The sequence below is a fragment of the Nelusetta ayraudi genome, unplaced genomic scaffold, assembly GCF_046127955.1.
Source record: "Nelusetta ayraudi isolate G7.1 ecotype Tasmania unplaced genomic scaffold, CSIRO-AGI_Nayr_v1 ptg000058l, whole genome shotgun sequence".
Taxonomy (NCBI): Eukaryota; Metazoa; Chordata; class Actinopteri; order Tetraodontiformes; family Monacanthidae; genus Nelusetta; species Nelusetta ayraudi.
In genome coordinates, this window is record NW_027466108.1 from 1,487,932 (window position 1) to 1,510,375 (window position 22,444).

The following is a 22,444-nucleotide window of genomic DNA, read 5'->3' on the forward strand; positions in this document are numbered from 1 at the left end:
CACACTGACCCAGTCTAAGCACAATCATTGTTTGCTTTCAATGCCAAAAAGAAATGCAGAAGCAATTACTGTCGATCTCAGTGTCAAGGTAAAACAACGCACTTGTAAAAGTAGGTCAAATAAAATGCAACTCGGAGGTCGATGAGTCCAGGAGAAGTGATGATAGAGATTATATGGATGGATGGATGACTGAAAATAAAATCATTAGGAGTTAATGTCACTGAATGAACCTCAAAACTAGCGCTGGGTATCAAACTTCAATCCATTTGTTGCATCGACCGAAATGGTCCAATCCTACTGAATATCGATGTCAAGGTGGTGGCTGGTGATTGTAAGATTATGAGTGAAAATCAGCGCCATGCCAAAGTCTTCAAAGTGTAGCTCCACTTAATTCAGGTGGATCAAAATAAAACAAAATGCAAAATATGCAGTATAAGGACAGGGATACAACAAACCTGATTTGGACAAAGTCCTGATTTGAATCCCCAGTAAAATAAAATAAAACGTTTTGTGCTGTTATGTATTTTTGTTGTTGTTCGAATTTAAAACCTCTGGTATCAACACAAGTATCGTTTTAAAATAGATATCCAAACCAAGGTATCCAAATTGGCATTGGATCGAAACAGTTTCACCGTTGTTATGATCACTGACTTTTTAGCTTCTGACTGCAGCAATGTAGATTAACAGCGTACCATTGTCTGAAATTACGTACATGCGATACCCTTGAAAAAAAAAACCCGAATACATAAGCGCCACAAAGGACACGCCACGACATGTTGGGCATTATCAAGACGAAAAACACACTGCGGTCCTCCCAAATGTTTGTGAAATGACTGTTGAGTGGATTTGAGCCAACGCAGTAAAAATCCTATGAAGGTGTTGGCATTCAGCTTAAAAAACGGGACTGCTTGAAAATTTGCATTGATCTTAGAAAAAAATCAAGGGCTTACAGGCTATGCTGGCCTCCTTCTCCGCAAATTCAGTGACGTGTGTAAATCTTCTCCAGACTCTTCCACAACGATTTTGCTCTATTTGCGCACAATCCATTGTGGTAGCATCTTTAAAAGCTTATAATTTTCTTCACTGTCATTTAGAATGGCACGCCCTTTAACATAAGGCATGTCCTCTGCACAGCAACTTTAAGAAGCGGGAAAAATCTCTTGGTGCAAAACAGTCGTATGGACCCATCTCGGGCCATTTCACCAGCTTGTCTCAAAAGGCTTTCTGGACAACAAAAGGATTGCCGCACCTGTCCTTTAAAAACAGACCAGGTACCTTCATAAGCATCCTTCAGCAGCTTTACATGCCTCGCCAACAAGGTAGCTTTTCAGAAATAGCATTTTTTTCACTTGCAGAAATAGTTTTGCAATCAATCAAAGTTGTAAATGACACCTTAAAGTCCACAAATTGTCGAGGATCATCACGGAACAGGTTGATGTCGTCGATCCAAATCCTTTCGGCACCGTGAAAATTGTGTTCCCAGATAACAATAAACATTTCATAAACTTATTAAACGGCACATATCGAAATCACGCAAATGAAATAAATCTACAGTTGCACAACACTGAAATCATACAAATATTCCTACACGTGATAATCATACGACATCATACCTCGCTGCGTTCTCCAAGAAATGCGACCATAGATGCCATCCATGAAATGAGCAACACATCCGATCAATGCGAAACGCTCCGAATCAAGAGCAAAGTGCTAATTAATCATGATCCTTCAGGCCTGTGGAGTGGAGCATACGTTGACGCCTGCTGTCTTGAAACCTAAGAAAAACCACACCAGGCATAGCCACCTGCTGACCTAATTAAGGCAGTGCACAGCGGATTTCCGGTCAATTCACACACAGAGATCACATAAGCATAAAAAAAACAAAAACATGCAACAATCAAGACACATCAAAGCCAAACAAGACACTGCAATGACAACCCACCATGTTATCATCCACTTTATGTCACAAACAAGCACAAACATGAGTCTGAAGCTGGTCTTTTACACTTAGAAAAATCAAAGCCCCTTGAAAGAAACTGATTTTGTTCTTTAACATTTGAAGACAAAGAAATTGGTGGAGAAGTGGAAAAGTGGTGAGTTTCCCTCCGTTTGTCTCCAGACTTTCACCCTCGCTTTGTGCGCGACTTTGTTTCGAGGGCCTTTGTGGCCTGTGTGGCTGAAAAGCTGCTCTGTTGGATCCGGATCAGGTGATTGACTCCACCACTCAAGAATGTCCTATTTCTTTTTTCTTTTTTCTTTCGTCTTTCTTCCCCTTGAGACGACCTGCACTTGCTTTCACAGCGTGTTGGGTCTTTATCCGTCGGCACTGCGAGGCGCTGTTCTCTCAGTTCAGCCGCATTCTGCTCAACCTGTAGACCTGCAGGCTCTCGCTGCTTCTATCGGCAGCCACATGGTCCCTGTGCGGCTGACAGCCAGACGTGCCCACGTTATGTGTGGCAGATGACGAGCCACTTCTGTCCTCCTCCAAATTCTCCAATTTCAATTCAGTCCGCTGTGACGACGGACAGAATAATACTGGCCTGCAAACTATTAGTCATGTATTAGATCTCAGCAGATGGGGCAAACATATTCACATTGTGTACTTATACAAAAAAATACTAGTCCTCATAAAAAAAAAGTACTGATTCAACTCCTTTACTCAAGTAAAAGGATGAAAGTGCAGCTTCTCAAATTGTTCTTTTAAAAACGATAACTAATGTTATTTTCTCCATTTTTATTTTTCTCTGTTCTGAAAAGGTACTGAAAAATGTCCCCAGGTACCCTGAAATAATATTCCTCTATCAACTTCTGTATTTAACTACACAACAGCATAGTTCAAATAGCTCCACTTCAAGCAGTAACAACTATAATAGATAATAAATGAATCACTTTGAACAGGATGTGTGTCTTTTAAACACAACATCAAACACGCTTCAATGTAAGGAGTAGAAAGTACAGATATTTGTGTACAAATGTAGGGGGTAAAAGTCGTACGTAAAGATACCTGAAATCTTTACTTAAGTACAATAACAAGGTATTTGTACTTCTTTCCTTATTTTGATCTATGCCGTTGTCGTCACTGATCACATGGTTGAAAGTGATTTGGACTTGTGCCGCGCACTGTCTCCTGCTGTCTCACGTGACGTTTTGTGTGCCGCCCTCTCAGTGATGCATATTCAGGAGTGGTTGCGGTCACTTCACCCCGGCTCTGGAATCAAAGGCTCCGACTCGGAGGACCTGTGGAGTCTCCTGCCGTCTCTTCCCCTGTCCTCCTTCTCGCTGTCCTCGCTGTCTCTGTCCCCGTCCTCGCTGCTGGGCTTGGGAGCGCTCGCCTCGCTCACCGCGTACTGGCTGGTGACCCGTCCCCGACCCATGCGTCCCCCCTGCGACCTCCAGGCCCAGTCGGTCGCTGTGGATGTAAGTGGCTACTCTAAAGTGGTGTGCGTGTATGTCTTTGAGTGTGTGTGTGTTTTTAACGCCCTGGCTGCCCCACTGACTGCAGGGCGACCCCAGCTGCAGGCGCTCGGCTCTGCTCGCCAGCGACTCGCTGCTGGAGTTCTACTACGATGACACCAGGACGTTCTACGACATGTTCCAGAGGGGCCTGAGGATCTCAGGTGGAGAAAGGAAAACACTCACCCTGCATCTCACCTTTTGTAGTTTTTTTTCTTTTCTTTTTTTTTTTTTAAATGTTTTTGAGCATCTAAAAGATGTTAGACTCATCAATGGTGCTGTTTCACGTTGATGGAAACAAACAGACGGAGACGGATTTGAGATACTGAGTCCCTGGTATTAGCGTTTTAAGGGGACCTTTTTTATAGCAACAATGAAACTAGAGTGCACTTGTCTGCCAGAGTTGTTATACTTGAGTGCTGGACTTGACGCTTAAGCACCAGTTCTAAGGGCTTTTGACTCAACTCGAACTCGGGCACAGCCGGCCCAGTCTTGGACCTGTGCACTGATGACAGCTTGAGGCAAGGTTGGATAGATAGATAGATAGATAGATAGATAGATAGGTACTTTGCGAAATGGTTAAAAGCAAATCAAAATTTCCCCATCGCGACACAGGATTACTCGTGTCAGACTTGACCTGACAGGAATTAGGCCTTAATTAGGACTCTCCTGTCCAAGTAAAAGTACTCAACAACACTGCTGTCATCCGCAGACAGTCGACGTGTCGCTCAGGGGAGACAGAAAGGTATTTTACAGAAAGCAGATGTGTGGAAACTTGGGCCAGACAGGCTTTGACACTCTGCGGTGAGGAGAGTCTGCTGGGACTGGATCCATCGACAGGACACGGTGCTGATGGCGATGGAGGAACAGCAGCGCGTAGAAGCTACAGGGACATTTCCTTAAAGAGGCAGCGACAGGCTCGACAGGCAAGACGCTGGAGGTGTGTCGCTGTCACATCTCCAGACGACAGCGGCGTGATGTAGTGAGCGAAGATGTGCGAGGGGCAGATGGAGTGACAGGGTGGTGCTGACGGCTTCAGGCCTGGACCTGTCAGAGGCGTCTTCCTGCCCTGACTTTGCACCACTCACGCATCAGTGCCATCAGTGTTGTTGGGATTACTCCATAAAAGTAATCCAACTACTGACTACTCCTTTAAAAAGTAATCTAATTATTTCTTTAACGACTTTGTTCCATAAGTGATCAATTACTGATTACTTTAGTTGAAAAAGATCAAGTAACAGTTGAGAACGTCTTGTTTCCTGCACATAAGGTACAACGAACCACAATATTCTTTGATTCAGACGAGATGAACTCGAAATAATGTTTATATTTCCATCTGTCAAACGCAATCACTGTTTTTTCTTTTGCCGCCGCCATGCTTGTCATCGCATATCAATGATGTTGCATGCACGGCAGCATCTTCGATCTGCTGTTGTTTTCGGTTGTTTTTCTAAATTTCAGACACTTGGATGTGCAATCGTTACTTCATAAAGTAATTATGATCTATTACCATTTTTGCCAGAGTAATCCTGTTTCATTACTCCGTTACCAAACAAGTAGTTTAGTTACAGTAGTAGTGGATTACTTGGTGATAAATTACTCGCCGACACTGCTCTCCATTCATTCAGATGAATTGCTGTTGAGCAAAGATTAAGACCGGAAGAATTTTGCATGAAATATCACTTTGAATATTTCACTGCTGACTTGACACCTGCGTCTCCCTCAGGAAGTGGCCCATGTCTGGGCTTCAGGAAGCCGGGCCAGCCTTACGAGTGGATCTCCTACACAGAGGTCTGACAAAAGAGAGATAAATAGTTTCAGATTTCTTTTCCTACCCAAAACTTCTTAATCCTTCAGCACCTCTGTGTCTCCTGTTCTGTTGCTTTGGGGTGACTGAGCTTCTTTTACCCTGCAGGTGGCAGAGAGGGCACAAGTTCTGGGTTCTGGGCTCCTGGCCAAAGGCTGCAAGCCCAATCCGGAGCAGTTTGTTGGGATATTTGCACAGAACAGACCCGAGGTATGAGGAGAGACAAACTATTCACACATTGTCGGCTTGATTCTATTAAAACGACCCCCCCTCATTAAAATATGGTTTGTTTTCTCCTCTCTGTCAGTCTGTCAGCCCTGAAATGTGTGTTGAATTTATTCAGAAAGTCTTCTTTCCTCTAGGGATTGATGATCTCCAGCGCAGTCTGTCTCATTTCTTTAATACATCAAGCTGCCAAACAAAATCACAATGTCGTCTGTCCCTCATAGTTTTCGGCTCCATCAGAGCTTTTGACCTCTGAAATTAGAATTTTCTCACCAATGTGTTTTTCTTTCTTTGAAAAAAAATGTTATTTTGGAATTGAAAAATGCGCGACGGAGTAGATTCAAAACCAATGACGTAATAATAATAATAATAACTATGGCTTTACCTCGCTGAGTAACGACTCAGATTCAACGTGCTGCTTTGTCTCCCTCTGGTGGCCACAGTGGATCATCTCAGAGCTGGCCTGTTACACGTTCTCCATGGCGGTGGTGCCTCTGTATGACACCTTGGGGCTGGAGGCCATGGTCCACATCCTCAACTTGGGTGAGAGAACCTGCGCGTTCAAAAACACACACACACACACACACACACACACACACACACACACACACACACACACACACACACACATACTATTCTATTTTGTGTCAGAGGTTGTATTAGAAATACAACACCAATATTTCTCTACTCACCTCTCTCAGTCATCTAAAGTGGATTAAGTGCATAAGCGACGCAACAACTCCCCATATCACTTATTTTGAATGGATTCCTAAACTCATTTATTGTGGAATGGAAATTATTGGACTTTAAATTATAAATATATATATATATTATCATATGCGTGAAAGTAGTAGAATTATCCCCCTTCTTAATAAAGTGCCTAATTGTAAAAGTAACACCTGGAAAAATAAATAATTGCAAGTCGAATGCCTCTTTAATGTAAAATACTTAAAAAGTCATCAAATTCCCTCCCCTCCATCCCCCCCTTTAACTATGTAGCGGAATAATGACCCAATCAGCATTTAGATTGGCGCCCCATCAAAGTGAAAATCTCCAGGGGGAAGAAAGCAGCGCTGCTTTCATTCGCTCATGTCTCAGTTGCTGAAATGAGGAAGAAGAAGAAGAAATGAATCTCTTCTGCTGGTAGCTGCAGTTCAGAGGGAAGGTGCTTGTGGAGCCTCTTCTGAGGAGACGCTAACAATGATAAATAATAACACTAGGGGGGGTAGTTGTCCATTTCCAACACATAATGTAAGTTCTTAAATTAATAGCATCTCTTCTATAAATGATCAAGCTTTCTTTGAGAGATTTAATGCGTTCTCTTTATAAGATAATTTAGAAGATATTAGATTATTTTTTATTTACGATCGCTGTGAGCTGATTTAATATTATATCAATAAATGCACAACAGCAAGTACTAAACAAAGAACTGTATTGGACTAAGATGTTTGCATGAATACTGATGTTTAAAACCTAACCAGGGTCGGGTCCTCCGATGTTGAATCGCTAAAGAGCATCACAGCACTTGACGAGATGAGCAACTTTACGCTTGTAATTAATTGTCCTAAATTATGCAGACTGTCAGTTAGTGCTGTGAGAAACTGCTTTGCAATGCAAAGGTCAAGCCAAGGACAGCTGTGGGAATGTTTGTATTGGTGGAGCTGCGAGAAACGAACTAACAAAAGTTTAAAAAAAAAAAAAAAACAAGAAATAATCATCTGCTGTTGCTTATTCCAACTTTGTAGAAGTGTTGGACGGCAGCCATATCAAACACCAGCTTAGTCCAGTGAAATGTGTCTGGTTGGCTCTGATAGCCTCTGCGCACAATTGCTCAACTTCTGCTCTGACGCTGAACTGAGGCCTCATAAATGACATTGAACTTTCAAAATGACGAAATGTGTTGATTATGATTGAAGAGAATAAAAAGAAACTCATCCAAAGGATTATTTAGATCAGCACAACCAGCCAGTTGTTCATTCTGCTCTTACTGCTGTCTTGTTTTTGTCTCAACCAAACAAAGCCTCAGGCCAGGAGCTGAAACCAAGCAGAGGTTTTAAACTGAGGGCTTTTATTCTGTTTTTGGTGCCATTCTAGTCGACATGATGAAAAAAAGATGTGAAAAATGAGTAGAATCTGGTACCGTAAGAGAAGCAGTCATTGAGCTGCTTTTAAACCTCACCTGATTAGCTGTCTCAGACAACCTGATCCCGCTGTATTGGCCAAGCGGCCTCAGAGGCACCAGGAAGTGACGTCCTGGGGTAGAAGGGTTGAGTTAGGGCAACTGGACTCGCTCTTGTGATCTGGAAGACGTTTCTTCTCTCATCCAAAGAGGTTGGAGAGTCTCAAGATCTCAAGTCCAGTTGTCCGAACTCAACCCCTCTACCTTAAGATGACCTGGATGACTGAGAACCTTCACAGACGAGCGACGCCCTGCTGTCGGACACCGGAGCAAACCTACAACGAGTCACCCGGAGCCTCGGCGACGAGTCAAAGCTATTGCGTTAGCGGCGGAGGACTCGTGAGACTGTGTAATTCTGCCTTTGATCAGACGCTGGGGCCGCAGTGCGGTCGTGTAAAATCTCAGTTGTGTTTAGCTGTGACACTGGTTTTGTATTGTCTGCTCAGACCGAGCACAAAGCCACTGAAATTCGCTCCAGGGCTTTGAAATAACATCAACTAACTAACTGTGGTGTTTATTGATTTTCGGGTTAGGGTTAGATTTTGCGCTTGTCCGCTGGATCGCTCCGTATAACTTTGAGTTGGCCAGACTGTTGTACTTTACTCTTTAGTCTGACCAGTGTGCTGATGTCTCCGACCGCTCCACCCAGCCGAGATCACCCTGGTGATCTGCGACCGGGAGGAGAAGGCGGCGTCCCTGCTGGAGAACAAGGAGAAGGGCTCGACCCCCAAGCTGTCCTGCCTGGTCCTCTTCAACCCCTTCAGCGATGCCCTCGTGGCCAGGGCCAAGAGCTGCGGGGTGGAGGTCCTGGAGCTGGAGCAGCTGATGGTGAGTGAGGTGGAAGCAGCCAAATCCCTGTGATGCAAACTCTGTTTTTCTTTTTCTTAAAGTCTCCCACCCTCTTTAATTTTGCCCGTTTGGCTGCTGATCTGTAAATTGAGGTGCACAACTCCTCTCTGTCCACATGTTAGGAGCTGGGAAGGCACAACCTCAAAGATCCTGTGGTGAGTCTATCGTCTCTGGGCCCCTTCGGACATCAAAACCAGTCAATAGCCGCCCCACCCCCCTCCTCCCTTTAAAAAAAAGCCAGCATGACAGTTGTATAGCTGCTCCTGTCTCGTAAGATATCATTAACACTCACTTGGTTAAAATGGCCTAAATTAAGAGTGGAGGAAGCCTGTTTGTCACTGCTCTCATATTTTATTGCTGCCTGCTGTAGCCGCCCCAGCCCCAGGATCTGGCCGTGGTTTGCTTCACCAGTGGAACCACAGGTAGCGTCTGATTCCGTTCAAACTCGCCCGCAAAATTACGCCGGCGCTCGCGTCGCCTTGGCCCGAGCGTCCCCTCGGTGCCCACCGACAACCTCTGCCGCTGCGGCACTCGGTTTCCCCCCCCCCCCCCTCTTTCTTTTTTGCAGCGCATGGGGCCAAACGGCAGTAATGTCTTGTTTATTTACGCAGGGAAGCCCAAGGGAGCCATGATCACCCACGGAAACATCGCCTCCAACACTTCCTCTGTCATTAAGATCCTGGAGGTCTGTCTACACTTCCACCTCCCCGTCTAATTGAGAACAGGCTCGCACGCAAAGCTCGGAGCGACTCCCCATCTGCCGCCGCTGTCGCCCCTCCCCCACTAACCCCCCCGCCCCCCCCCGCTGTGTCTAATGGCATGATTAATTGGCTGTTTGATTGCCCCTGTCGCTGCGAGCTACTTTACCTAATTGCCCCAGTAGAAAGACTGCGCCGTGTGAAATGTTGTCGAGAAAAAAAAAAAGAAAAGCGTGTGTGTGTGTGTGTGTGTGTGTGTGTGTGTGTGTGTGTGTGTGTGTGTGTGTGTGTGTGTGTGTGTGTGTGTGTGTGTGTGTGATTGCCTTATCGCTCCCCAGCGCTCCACTCATCATCTCCCTCTCGCCGGGTCCCGCAGGGTTCCTTTGTGATCCAGCAGGAGGACGTGTCCATCTCCTACCTGCCGCTTGCCCACATGTTCGAGCGGATGATTCAGGTCTGGTGGTTGAGGAGGGGAGGGGAATGGAAGGGGAGGTCGTCCCCTTGAGTTTTTTTTTTCTTTTTCTTTTCTAGTTGGTTTTCTAAAAAAAAACAAAAAAAAAAAACACACAACAAACCCAAAATTAAAGTGCGTTTGTGTCCGCAGGTGTCGATGTTCTGCCACGGGGCCAGGGTGGGCTTCTACCAGGGGGACATCTCCCTCCTCATGGACGACATCAAAACACTCAAGCCCACCTTCTTCCCAGTGGTGCCGCGATTACTCAACCGCATGTATGACAAGGTCAGCGCGTTCACGCACCCCGTGGTGCCACTGCGGCATCTGCTGCTCATTATGGAAGCTGTGCGTGGAGGTGGAGATGTTGCATTTGTCCAGAATTGATAGTGAGATTTCTATTTAGACTCATAGTCAACCAGTAGTGTTTTTTTTTTTTTTTTTTTTTTTTTTTTTAAAGAACTGGTCGAGGTTTTGAAACTGAACTCATTTAAAGTTATTCTTATCTCTTGCTGACTTTTGTCTGAATGCCATACATTTTGCAAGGCGTTTGAAACAGGGAGGATGTTGCGATCAGCATCGTCGTATCAAAGAACAGACGCAGGCTCTTGGCCACGGCGCAATGTGCACTCGTGCGCTCTGTGCGCGTCTGGCACAGTTTTTATGTGATACGCACCTAGGGTTTGCCAGAAAAGAGAGGGGAGGAAAAAAAAAAGTGAAAATGATCATGATTATCAAAAGAACGGAAGTGGCGCACAATAGATATCAGTGGAGGAATTCAAAGTAACGCCACAATTTCTCCGTCCCACAAGTCCCTCCAGTAATGAGCACATTTTCCAGGAAGCAAAGGATCATGGGCTGGTTTCGCTGCCTGCCTGTCCCTTATTTTGTTATGTCTGCTGCTGCTGCTAATGAGTGGATGAATAAAATCACTCCAAAAGAACCAGGCACGCATGCGTCTAATCATATAAATCTGCTCCATAAATATAGTCAAATAATAATAACAATGCTTGTATTTAACCTTTTCAGTTTAAGTTACATGTTTCACTTAAATTTAAAGTCTCCTGCTCTACCAATTTTCACATCTTCAGATTTTATCCTTTGGTCCTGGGGAGCGACTGTCAGGAACTCCAGATAACATTATATTTAGGCCCTTTTTTCTTTTTTTTTTACAATCTTGCACATCAAAATTATGCTTTCTGGACCTTCTCTGTGTATTTTTTATTTTTTATTTATTTATTTTCTAAAGAAAAAAAGCACACGGCCTGGGGGGGCGCTGGAGGCCTATCACTTCCACGCTGCAGCACCTAGAGTCATATCTTTGTTGATTGATGTACAGTATATATATATTTTTTTTATCATTGGCCTGGATTTTCCTCTCTGGGAAACAAGACACTGAAAGAAGAACTTTTATGTAACACAAACCCTAATCCTAACTCAGTAGGAAAGAGCTGATATAGGTTTATTATTTATGTTAACAATGGTGAAGATTTGCTGTTCTCTAATTCATAAGCCGGCTGGTAGATGGTCACACTGACAACATTTAATAAATACAAAACAACTAAAGTAGCAATTGGAATAATTAAAAAAAAAAAGAAAATCCTTTCCGGTTCTGCCACTGTCACTGGGAGACAAATATCATTAAGAGTAAACAATTGGCTAGTTGGGTATGGTATAATACAGGAACTTGATACTATTAATACCAAACTGTAAAACAAAGTTTTCAACCTATTCAGTTCATTCTCAAGAGGTTTTTCTTTTCTCTCACTTATCTTACCTCCTTCAGACTCACAGGAGACAGAAGGTTCCAGTAGGCAGGCAGTAGGAAGGTCGTGACAAATGTAAGCTGAGACTAACCGGGGGCCTCCCCGTTGTTGCCGCTGTCCCCGCACAGATTCGGAGTTCCGTCAACTCTCCGCTGCGAAGGGCTTTGCTTCACTACGCCGTCAGGAGGAAGCAGGCGGAGCTCAGGAGTGGAGTCGTGCGCAACAACAGCCTGTGGGACAAACTGGTGTTCAATAAGATCCAGGTCGGTGGCTGATAGGACCTCGGACTCTCACTTCACCGCACACCAGTCACAGGTTGACGACAGGTTGTTTTTTTTTTTGCTGCTGAGCTGCTGCACTCGTCACTATTTATATTGCCGGAGTGCACAATAGTCACACATGTAGACCGGCAGCAGCCATGCAAATAGTCAATAAAATTGGATCCAAACTTTTACCAGAGAACTTCTTCCAGCAATCGATGCCAAAAGCACCCAGAGCATATTGGTCCTGTGGGAGTGTATTGGAGGCACACAGACGAGCAAGAACTGAGAGATTTTGGCTCGCTTTGATCGGTGCAGATGGGAAAATATGGTCCGCCATGAAAATGCTGTTAAAATGGAATTTTTGTTGTTCCCTCCCCTCCTCCCCTCCTCCCCTACCCTCCGTCTCAGAATATGCTTGCGACAATGCAGCGTGTCACTATTTTTTTTTGTTTGTTTTTTTTCTTCCTTCCATCCTGCTGGCAAGCTCCACCGTCTCTAAATAGAAAGCACACGCTTTATAACAGGGGGCAAGCAGAAAGTTCTGCAAAGCACAAAAAAACCTAATGTCTCGCTGGCTGCCTCTCTGAAATCCTACACACTCCTCATTTGTCTCAACATGCTCACCGCCGACCCTGAAATTGAGGGTGATCACGGCGTGCACATCTTCATCATCGTCTTCTTTTTTTCCTCTCAGATGTCACCCGTTAGGGGTTCTGCCTCCTTTTGAGAGAATTTTTTTTTTTATATATATTTAAAAGTCCAGTGTGTAAAATTTGACTTGACTTATGATTTTTATATTGGTTAAAGCTTAACACACTGCCCACAATTACATCAATAAGTGTATACTTGCAGTACAATAGAAGTAATTTGGTTTTTCTACCATGGTTTTTCTTCTCCACAAATGAGATATTGCATATCTTGCAAAATTCAGCTTCCATCACAAAACATTGATCACTTCTGTAAATATCTGAACAAGAATCAACCAAGAAATTTGCTTGAATTTTTTACCTGGTCGACGTTTGGATTGGGAGTAGCCGTCTGAACTTCCGGGTGGGTTGTCGGCCATCTTCAATCTAACATGTGATGTATTATACTCTTCTTCCACCACAAGGTGGCAGTTTAATGTTCTCGTAAGTGGACACCAGGCCCTTGTAGAACAAAATGTAATATTGTGATCTATACGACTGAAAATGTGATGTCCACACATGTGGATGCCAGGTCTTAGGGGGATGTATAAGAATGTACTTGCTCAGAGTTAGCTGCCATCTTAGGCTGCCATTTTTTTAAGGAAGCCCGGTGTGGACAATCCAGCTGCCTGACAGCTCATTTTGTATTTGGGGTGAACGCTGGCGTCCTTTAAATAAACCAACAGAGAACAAGGTGGTCGAGGTATCCAGGTTTGTGTGCGCAGGCCACTGTAGTTCACTGGCAAGCTATGGAGAGGGATGGTGAAAGGGTGAGCTCTTCCTGAAAAATTTTACACTCTGGACATTTAAATGTAAATGGGTTTGAGCGATGGATCTGATTAGGAACAAGCTGACGAGTTCAGTGCTATTTATTTGCAACTCTTACTTTCTTGCAGTACATTTATACATAATAAATCCTTCCTGCATGTTTTTTTTCTTGCTTCAGGCCAGTTTTGGAGGGAACCTGCGCTTCGCCCTGACGGCCTCGGCCCCCATCTCCCCCACCGTGCTGTCCTTCCTCAGAGCCACTCTGGGCTGCCTCATCTTTGAGGGCTACGGACAGACAGAGTGTACGGCGGGATGCACCTTCTCCATGCCAGGAGACTGGAGCACAGGTGGACGAGTCGCGCCGCCTGAATCTCACCTTCTCTCTGCTTTACGTCCCCTTGACGTCTTCGTTGTTTCTCTTGGAACCGCAGGCCACGTCGGCGCCCCCCTGCCCTGCTCCATGGTGAAGCTGGTGGACATACCCGACATGAATTACTACGCCAAGAACGGGGATGGAGAGGTGAGCGAGTCCCCGGCGCTGCTGCACAGCAGGTGTCAGAGTTGCTGACCAGCCCTCTGTGTTCCGACCCGTCAGATCTGCATGCGCGGCCCCAGTGTGTTCAGGGGATACCTGAGGGACCCAGAGAGGACCGCCGAGGCCCTGGACGCTGACGGTTGGCTGCACAGTGGAGACGTGGGACAGTGGCTTCCTGTAAGGTCACACACGATGTGTTTCACCTCGTAGTTGCTTGGACATGAGTGTCCGTGGCGGGCCGAGGCATTTCATGTCCAGGCCTTCAGGATGAAATTAGTGTGTGAAATGCAACATTTTTGACTTAGCAAATTAAAGCCCTCCATTTTTCAAAGACGCACCGTTGCAAGTTTACCGTCGGTCACGTCAATGTTCTTTGTCCCCGTGCGCTGCTGCCAGAATGGGACGCTGCGCATCATCGACCGGAAGAAGCACATCTTCAAGCTGTCGCAGGGCGAGTACATCGCTCCGGAGAAGATCGAGAACGTGTACACTCGCTGCGTCCCCGTGCTCCAGGTGTTTGTGCACGGAGACAGCTTACAGGTAAGCGCACCTTGTGACCACGCGATGGCACGTTGGGTCGGGTTCAAGGCCTCTTTGCAAAGCGGCCTCATTTGGTTTGTCTTTGTGTTTGGCCTGGCCAGTCCCACCTCATAGGAATAGTGGTGCCGGACCCCGAGGTGTTTGTCGGCTGGGCTAAAGAGCGAGGGATCGCTGGATCCTACGAAGAGCTGTGCCAGAATCCAGTGAGTCATACCCCCCCCCCCCCCACCCTACCCCCCACAAAAAAAAAAAGACCCAGATTTTTGTTGACTGCAGCTAGTTTTCTGACGAGTTTCCTGGTTTTCCAACAGCACGCCAAGAGGGCAGTGTTGGAGGACATGAGAACTGTGGGCAAGGATGCAGGACTGAAATCTTTGGAACAAGTGAGGGGTCCAGAGGCACTGCTCGCCATCTCTTAACCTCTCTTACCCCCCCTAAAAAAAAAAAAAAAAAAAAAAAGAAACCCTGAACTGACTGAATCACCTTCCTCCTCTTTCAGGTCAAGGACCTCCACCTTCACCCGGAGATGTTCAGCGTCGCCAATGGCCTCCTCACCCCCACGCTGAAGAGTAGACGCGTTGACATCCGCAAGTTCTTCCAGCAACAAATAGCAAGCATGTACAGTAAAACTCCAATTTAGAGGACTCCGCCCATTCAGAAATAAAGGAAGTGAGGATTTTTAGAAGAAAAAAAGGAGACGGGATTTTTGGAATTATGCATCCAGTTTGGTCTCATCTGAAAAAGAAAGCTGGATATGTTTTAAATATTGGTATTTGCTTCAAAGAAGTTTATTTGCGTCCATGTGAAAACATATGAATGGGACTGATAGATATTAATTTTTTTTTCTCCTGGTCACAATGTTGTTCCTGCCACTAATTTTTTACTTGAGAGATTGTACTTAAATTATTGTTAATTTTGTAGGGAGAGAAGAGAAAATGACTTAATTGGCACCCAGCTAGCGTTAAATTCACACTATTCGTGTCTTGTCAATGGATTTAAAAGGGACGCCTTCAGTGTAGCCAGTTGTCGTTCATTCATCCACTGTAGGTCTTGTGTTTTTTTTTTTGTTTTTTTTTTCTTAATCCTGCGATGGTTTCTAATAGATGAATTGTGAACACATGTTGGTGGTACTGTAAATATTGGTTTGTGGACACTACTGACTAATAGCAGTAAAAGTAACGGATTACAAATTAAAGATTAAAATGTTTATGAAGTCTAGTTCAATCCCACCAGTGTGCTGAATGAACCGTTTCAATTCAAGGTTGGCTGCAACACAGGCTGATTTTCTCACAGATCATTTATTCCACCATTTATAAATTACATCGCTGAAAATGCAGTGATGGACTGTAGTATTAAAAACATTTACAAAGCTACCCAAACCAGCTCTAAGGTTAAATTATGACATCATTATGTTAAAAACAGTTTGAAAAAAAGAAAAAGAAAAACCTACTGTAACCAAACAATTCATTAATAAGACATTCATACAAGTGTAACTCGGAAAAATCTATTCCGAAACAAAACAACACAACACAACAGGATAAACAGGTCAGAATTAACTTCAGTTAGCTTCATTAACTTAAATGGATTTAACGTCTGTGTGTTTTCTAAAGAAAATAAATATTCACCTTCTTGGTAGGGCACCTCTGCCTGATTAAAGAGGACACACAGGAGTGCAAGGGTCATGTGATTTGGCCTAAAGAGAGAAGACTTTTCTAGTTAGGGCAAGCTATTATTGTGTTGCTGTTGTTAACAACTGCAGCGCAACAATCGATAAACGGCAATAAAAGGAGAGAGGACAAGCCGCGAGTCATAATCAGCGTTTTCCACTAGAGGGAGCAGCAGCCTTTGTTTAGGACAGCGGCTGGACCTCAGGGAGGACTCGCGCTCTGCGCAGCCTGTTGACTGGTTGAACTTTTCACACCGCTGCAAAGGCACAAAGCACAGATGCTGGCACCTTACGCGCAGCGGTGGTGATGGTCGGGGCGGTGGGGCCCTCATACAACATGGCACAGGCCTGTACATATGCACAGTGAAGGCCAAAGACTGCATTTCCTTGCAGCGGTCGTTACGTCACGACAACGTTAGAAAACATTCGCTGTGTAGTGTTTGTGATTTTCAGGATCGACAACTCCGCCGTTTCACAAACGGCAGCAGCTGTGACCAATAGAAATGGTGCGTTCACGTTGGTTCAGAAACTGTTGTGTTTGTCTCTCAAACAATCAATAAGTGTAACCCTGTTGATGAGGAAAACTGGAGAAAAAACAAACAGAAAAAAACAGAAGACGTTGGCTCGAGATGTTGCTCTTGGCTGATGGCTTAGTTAATGTGGCACTGCAGCTGCTTTGACTTGCAGTGCAGAGAGAGAGAGGGAGGGAGAGAGAGAGAGAGAGAGAGAGAAAAGAGGGCTGACGAGGCCAAGGAGGAAAGCAGTTGATCATCAGATTGTGTCCTCTTTGAAAGCGGGCGAAGACGCCTGGAAAGAGTGCAGTCCATTCAGGGAGGCTCTGAAAAGGAGGAGCCCTGCCCAGTTCTTTTTTTCCCCCCGTCAGTCGTCGGCGACAATGGACAGAGCACGCAACTCGCAGAGCTTGGCCTCCGTCTCCCTCTCCCTCTGCTCATCGGTCAGCCCTGCCTGGTCGATCTGCTCCGTCAGCTCGCTGAAGATCTTGTGCATCTCTGTGAAATAGACCACCTGGGGGAGCAGGAGGAGGAAGAGAAATAAGTCTCTTGAATAGAGAGGCCAGTTTGCACACTTCTCTAAGATGTCGCACTGAGGGGGATGAGAGGGGCTGCGGGTCCAAATCCACAGCCGAACTCCACCGCTCTTGAACCCCCGGAAAACCTTTGCTTTTACTGTAGACCGGCCGGATGCTGCCTCTTCCACCCCTGCTAATGAGAAGTGATTCCAAAGTGGAAGAGTGGAAGAGGGAGCCCGCAGATATCAAACGACTCCAACCAACCCTCCCCGTCCCCCCCGTCCCCCCCCAAAACCCAGCACTTGGCTGCATGGTGACCCCCGCTCCCCTCTCCCAATCTGAACAAGAGACGGAGAGTGTTCGCTGAAAGCTTTCTTGACACTTCCCGCCCCTGCCTCCCCCCCCCTCTTAGTTCATGAGTCAGGCTCCCAAGAGACTTGCTTTGATGATTAATAGACTTTAATCACATTACAAGACTCCAGAAGAGCAGGCAGCAGAATAAAAGTACTGGGCGAAACAAGGGGAGAGAGAGAGAGAGAGAGAGAGAGAGAGAGAGAGAGAGAGAGAGAGAGAGAGAGAGAGACACACACACACACACACACACACACACACACACACACACACACACACACACACACACACACACACACACACACACACACACACACACACACACACACAGTAATGTTCAGTAAACTGCTGAGGTAAAGTTGGAGAAGAGCTCGATTTTATTTATAAATCTTAATAAAATATAACTGCTGTCCCTTTATGTCACAGGCAGGTTTAAGGCAAAAAAAGAGAGTCAAAACCAGGCTGTCCAAGTCTTTTAAAGTGTCCAATCTGAGAGACTTTTTGTATGTTTATCCTGATATTTGCCACCTAAACCACATGAGTGGGCCAACAGGATCATGTTACCGCTGTTTGTGGGGGTAAAGCGGATATTTTTTTTTCGCCCAAAAGTGGCTTGTTGAAAGGGCCATCGGAAACGTCCATATGACCTGTGATGATAATGTACACCAGATCAGTGTCTGGGTGCCCTCTGGAGCGAAGGCACTCTACTATTACAATTAGTCGAGTCACCGCGAGGAGTAAACGCAGCCGCTAACTGTGACCACCTACGATACAGAGACGGAGCCTGTTGGGTGAAGCAGGGCTTTAATTTACATGACTTCTGTCTGGGGTGTTTTAACATACCATAATCCCAGCTGGTTAATATTTATACAGACAGGGGGGTGGTGGGGAGGGGAGGGGTCGCTCTTTGACCTCTTGGCCCCGCGAAAACAAAAAGAAAAAGCGATGAATAATTGAAGTTGCATCGCGGACGAGAGGCGGAAACAAAGGGAATCCAGCGGACGGAGGACAAAGAAAGCAAATCTTCCGGACTGTTTTTTTTTGGAGGGGGGTCGAGGGGGACAGGAAATGCAAAAACAGAGCGAGACAATGCGTCGATTCATCGACATCTGCACAGGTGGACGGGGTCGGGCCAAGTGTCCCGTCGACGGTCTGCGCGAAGCTCGGTGCTCGCTAACAAAGGCAGCCTTTGTGGCGGCGGCCGCTGGGAGCCGCGGCGGCCGAGAGGGAGGGAAGGAAGGGAGTGGCGGAGCGGAGGAGCGCCGGCGGAGGAGGAGGAGGTCCGCCGCTCGCTCCCCCCGGCCACCCACGTGCGGCTCCGCGTGTGTGTAAACATGTGTAAATGCTCATTCAGTGAAGCGCACGAGATGCTCGAGCGGAGGGACGCCGCCGCCGCCGCTGACCCCGCCGCAGAACAACCGCTCGATCGCAGCGGTGGCTGAAAAGACTGAAGCAAAACCACGTTGGGGGTTTTATTAAACGGTCCGACCGTCTGCTAATTCCCAACTTCAAAGTACATCATAGAACTCTGTAATTGTCATTTGGCTCCCGGATAATTTGGTTTTGCCAATTAGGACGAGTGGCGGCGGGCGTCCCAGGGAGGAAATGACATGGCCAGGGCAGGTGTGGGGTGGGGGTGGGGGAGGGGGCGGCGGAGGCAGGAGGAGGGAGGGGGTGGCGGACCAGGTGGCGGCGGCGCTAACTTGAGGGAGGCTCCAGGTCGAGCCGCTGCGCTGGAGCCAGACTGCCGAGGCCGCGCTGGGCCTGGAGCTCCAGCGGGGCTTAATCACATCAGGACGCTTGATCCCAGCCCACTGGCTGGACTACAACACAGGGACACACAGCGCAAAGGCAGCGCCTGTGTGTGTGTGTGTGAGTGTGTGTGTTGTATTGCCGGGTCACCCACCTGAGCCCTGATGAGAGCCTCGAAGCTGGGCTGGAAGTAGTCGATGCGGCTCTGGTAGAACTTGGGCATCTCGTCCAGCAGCTGCTTGTTCTTGGCCTCAAAGTCGTCCTTGACCGGCCGGAGCTCCTCACGGGCCTGACGGAGAGAGGGATGGAGATAGATAGAGAGATAGACGGTTAGACAGACAGATAATAATAATAATAATAATAATAATAATAATGATAATACATTTTATTTGTCTAGCGCTTTTCAGAGAACTCAAAGACACTTTACAGGGCAGTTAAAAAATAAAATCAGTACATACAAAACTATAAGTCCATCAAAATGCAGGGCGCATAAAATTACAAGAAATCATACAAATCTAAAATAAATTGAAGACACTGAAGAGTATTAGATAGATAGATAGATAGATAGATAGATAGATAGATAGATAGATGGAATCATCGGACGTCCCAATCAGCTCTGATTTAACAACATCTTCTCGTTTAAGATTAAACACATCTCTACAAAAGGGTTATTTTTTTGGTGTGTGTTTTTTCTTACGCAGCGCAGCCATCTTTATTGTGCTTTCTTATTGTTCCGAGAGATATTTGTCTAATTCCCACGGAGAAGCGGTGGACCAAAAAAAAAAAAAAAAAAAAAAAAAAGAAGGCTGTAATCACGACCACAGTGAGGAGGAGTGGGTAATGTGGGCAGACTTGGCTGTGAGTGGACTTCAGCACCACTGATCAGTGTGTGAATGCATTAGTGGGTAGTCTGCACTGTAGGCACGCAGCTATGGAACGCACGGCGGCTGCGCGTGCAAGAGAGGGTGAGAATCTTCCTATCGGAGCGGGGACGGAGTGTTGTTTGTCGGCTGCATTATGGATCATTAGCGGAGCTCCTTCAGACAAACCGGGAAAAAAACAACAAAAAAATAGAAAAAAAAAAAAAAAAAAAAGCCGTCCGAGCGATGTGTTGTGCTGGGATGACTTCTTTAAGTGCGCCGGGGCTTCAAAGGGCAGCGATGTAGGGGCCTCTTCAAGGCTTTGTTCCCCTGACAGTGCTTCCCTCAATGTGTGTGGGTGGCTCGCCATGTGAGGATGTGTTAAAGGCAATAGCATAGGCAGCGCTGCGCCGCGCCGCACCGCTATCCGTGAATGCGCGCGCGTCTGTAGTGGCCTCGCAGCGTGTGCATGTGCGTGCGTGCGTGCGTGCGTGCGTGCGTGCGTGCGTGCGTGCGTGCGTGCGTGCGTGCGTGTCTCTACAATTCTCAATTACGTGCCTGTAGATGTGCAGCAGCAGTGCCTTTTTGAACAGGCACTACTTGAGAGGGCTGCTATCTTGCGTGGGTGAAGCAGCGCACATGTACAGTATGTGCATGTGCTCAACTATTTTCGTTCGTAGCCAGTCAGCATTTGTGTCTTTTTTTTTCTCCCCCCCCACTCGCCGCTACTCTATTCACAATACGCGCGAACGTGGAAGAGCACGTGACCTCTGACCTCTGACCCCCCCCCCCCCCCCACCGCGCAGGTGGAGTGGACCGGCACGCGCACGTTGCAGCGGCGCCAGCCCTGAAACTGCCAAGTACCTGGTGCAGTTTGACCATGACGGGCCCGGTTTTCTCCTTCTCTTCGTATTTTTCCACCTTGGACTGCAGCCGCTTGTAGTCCTGCAGCGTCTGCTCGCGCCGTTTCACCGCCATGTTGAGGCTGGGGAAGACGCCGCTGTACCTGCGACAACACACACACACACACACACACACACACACACACACACACACACACACACACACACACACACACACACACACACAGTGACAGTGAAGCAATGACACCAAAAAAACCTAAAGAGTCTCTATTTATTACAATTGATTGTAAAACAGAACCGACACACTGGGGTTGAAACCTGCAAATGCCTCGTTTTGCGGTCCCAAAAAGTTTGTAGGATTTTTTTTTTTTTTTTGAACTTCACAATCAAACACACAAAGAAAAAAAAACAACCAAAAAGCAGGTTTTCCACAAGAGCTAAAATTACGAAACTATTAAAACACTTTTCCTTGCTCTATGAAATCTGTCGCCATGCATCCTGCACTGCATCCTATCTCGGCGAGAGTCATTATGAATTAATAACATCGTCTCAACGTCTCACCGTGGAGGTGCTCTCAAACCCCAGAGGACAGCTCTGCATTAAGCCCCCTCTAATCTATTATCTAATTACTGTAGTTCAAAACGGCATAAAACAATTCATTTTGTGACAATTATCATACTCCAAATGAAAATATATTCTTGCAACGAGGATCCTCGTCTTCGGCACTAAAAATAGGAAAACACTCATCTGTAACTTAGCAACAGGAGTCGGAGCTTCATCCTGGGACTTGTTGCTCCGGTTTTGTGGCTGCATTTAATGGGGAAGCGGGAAAATGCCGCAATACGCGCGTCTTCGACACATCTTCAACTTCAATGTGTTTCGATATGAAGTATAAATCATCCGTGTTTACATATACCACGTGAGCAGGGACAAAATCTCACATACTTGGATTTAGAAACCTCTGAAATTGAGGTGAAGATGTGAAGGCCAAATGTAAAGCGATTTCTATTATTTTTGAAAATAAGACCTAAAAAAAATGTGAGGGGGGTAGTGTATTAAAAAAACAACAACTACAAAACAAAAGGTTGCTCTTTGAATGGTATTAACCAGTGAGAGTGAAAATCACGGCTCACACAACATTTAGACAAACTAATAACGAAATGAGATTCAGCTTTTCTGAATGACTCACTTAAAACCTTTTATGAACTGCGCAACACACACACACACACGCACGCACACACACGCACGCACACACACGCACACACACGCACACACACGCACACACACGCACACACACAGAGTCAGTGATTTTACATGCTCCTACACCCAGAGTGAGCGTTATTGGCCGTGGCCGTGGGGGTTCTGGTGATTTACGTTCCTCTGTCCGAGTTGACCCCGGTCGGCCTCGGCAGCAGATGGATCCAAACGGCGGCTGTGAGATCCTTGCCTGCGCCTTATCGGAGGAGGAGGACGGCGGCAAGCAGGAAGTGATGTGAGCTCGGAGCCAGACGCGTAGGGACTGTTTACTACAGGAAGTGGAGCTGGGAGTGGTCCTCCTCGCAGCGTTCTGGTGACATCACAGCCCATCTCGGGGCCCGGCCCTGCGGCCCACGCTCCACCGCTATTTATAAAATACCACTTTGGCCCAGTTTTGCGGCAGGGGTGGATGCCGATCCTCAAGTCTACTATCTGTTCCAGTGTA

The 22,444-nt window shown here is 46.3% G+C and overlaps 2 protein-coding genes across 2 annotated transcripts in view; one reads left to right on the forward strand and one right to left on the reverse strand.

Annotated features, from left to right (window-relative positions):
• Nucleotides 1-3,128: 3,128 nt before the first annotated feature.
• Nucleotides 3,129-15,438, forward strand: acsl2 (acyl-CoA synthetase long chain family member 2). The gene is made up of 19 exons (XM_076039084.1): nt 3,129-3,417; nt 3,503-3,617; nt 5,180-5,244; nt 5,369-5,470; nt 5,929-6,028; nt 8,314-8,492; nt 8,636-8,668; nt 8,884-8,935; nt 9,125-9,198; nt 9,588-9,665; nt 9,816-9,950; nt 11,557-11,691; nt 13,324-13,492; nt 13,577-13,665; nt 13,741-13,857; nt 14,077-14,220; nt 14,322-14,423; nt 14,532-14,603; nt 14,720-15,438. Exons 1-19 carry the CDS (start codon nt 3,169-3,171, stop codon nt 14,858-14,860), a joined length of 2,151 nt encoding a protein of 716 aa, XP_075895199.1. The 5' UTR covers nt 3,129-3,168; the 3' UTR covers nt 14,861-15,438.
• A 61-nt stretch (nt 15,439-15,499) lies between these two features.
• The window catches only part of bin3 (bridging integrator 3), a 34,826-nt gene continuing 27,881 nt past the window's right edge, over nt 15,500-22,444 (reverse strand). Inside the window, exons 7-9 of the mRNA XM_076039089.1 lie at nt 20,744-20,885; nt 19,174-19,308; nt 15,500-16,912 (exon numbers count right to left, since the gene is read on the reverse strand). Coding sequence (XP_075895204.1) covers nt 16,766-16,912; nt 19,174-19,308; nt 20,744-20,885 — 424 coding nt within the window. The 3' untranslated portion in view covers nt 15,500-16,765. The remainder of the gene's footprint in view (nt 16,913-19,173; nt 19,309-20,743; nt 20,886-22,444) is intronic.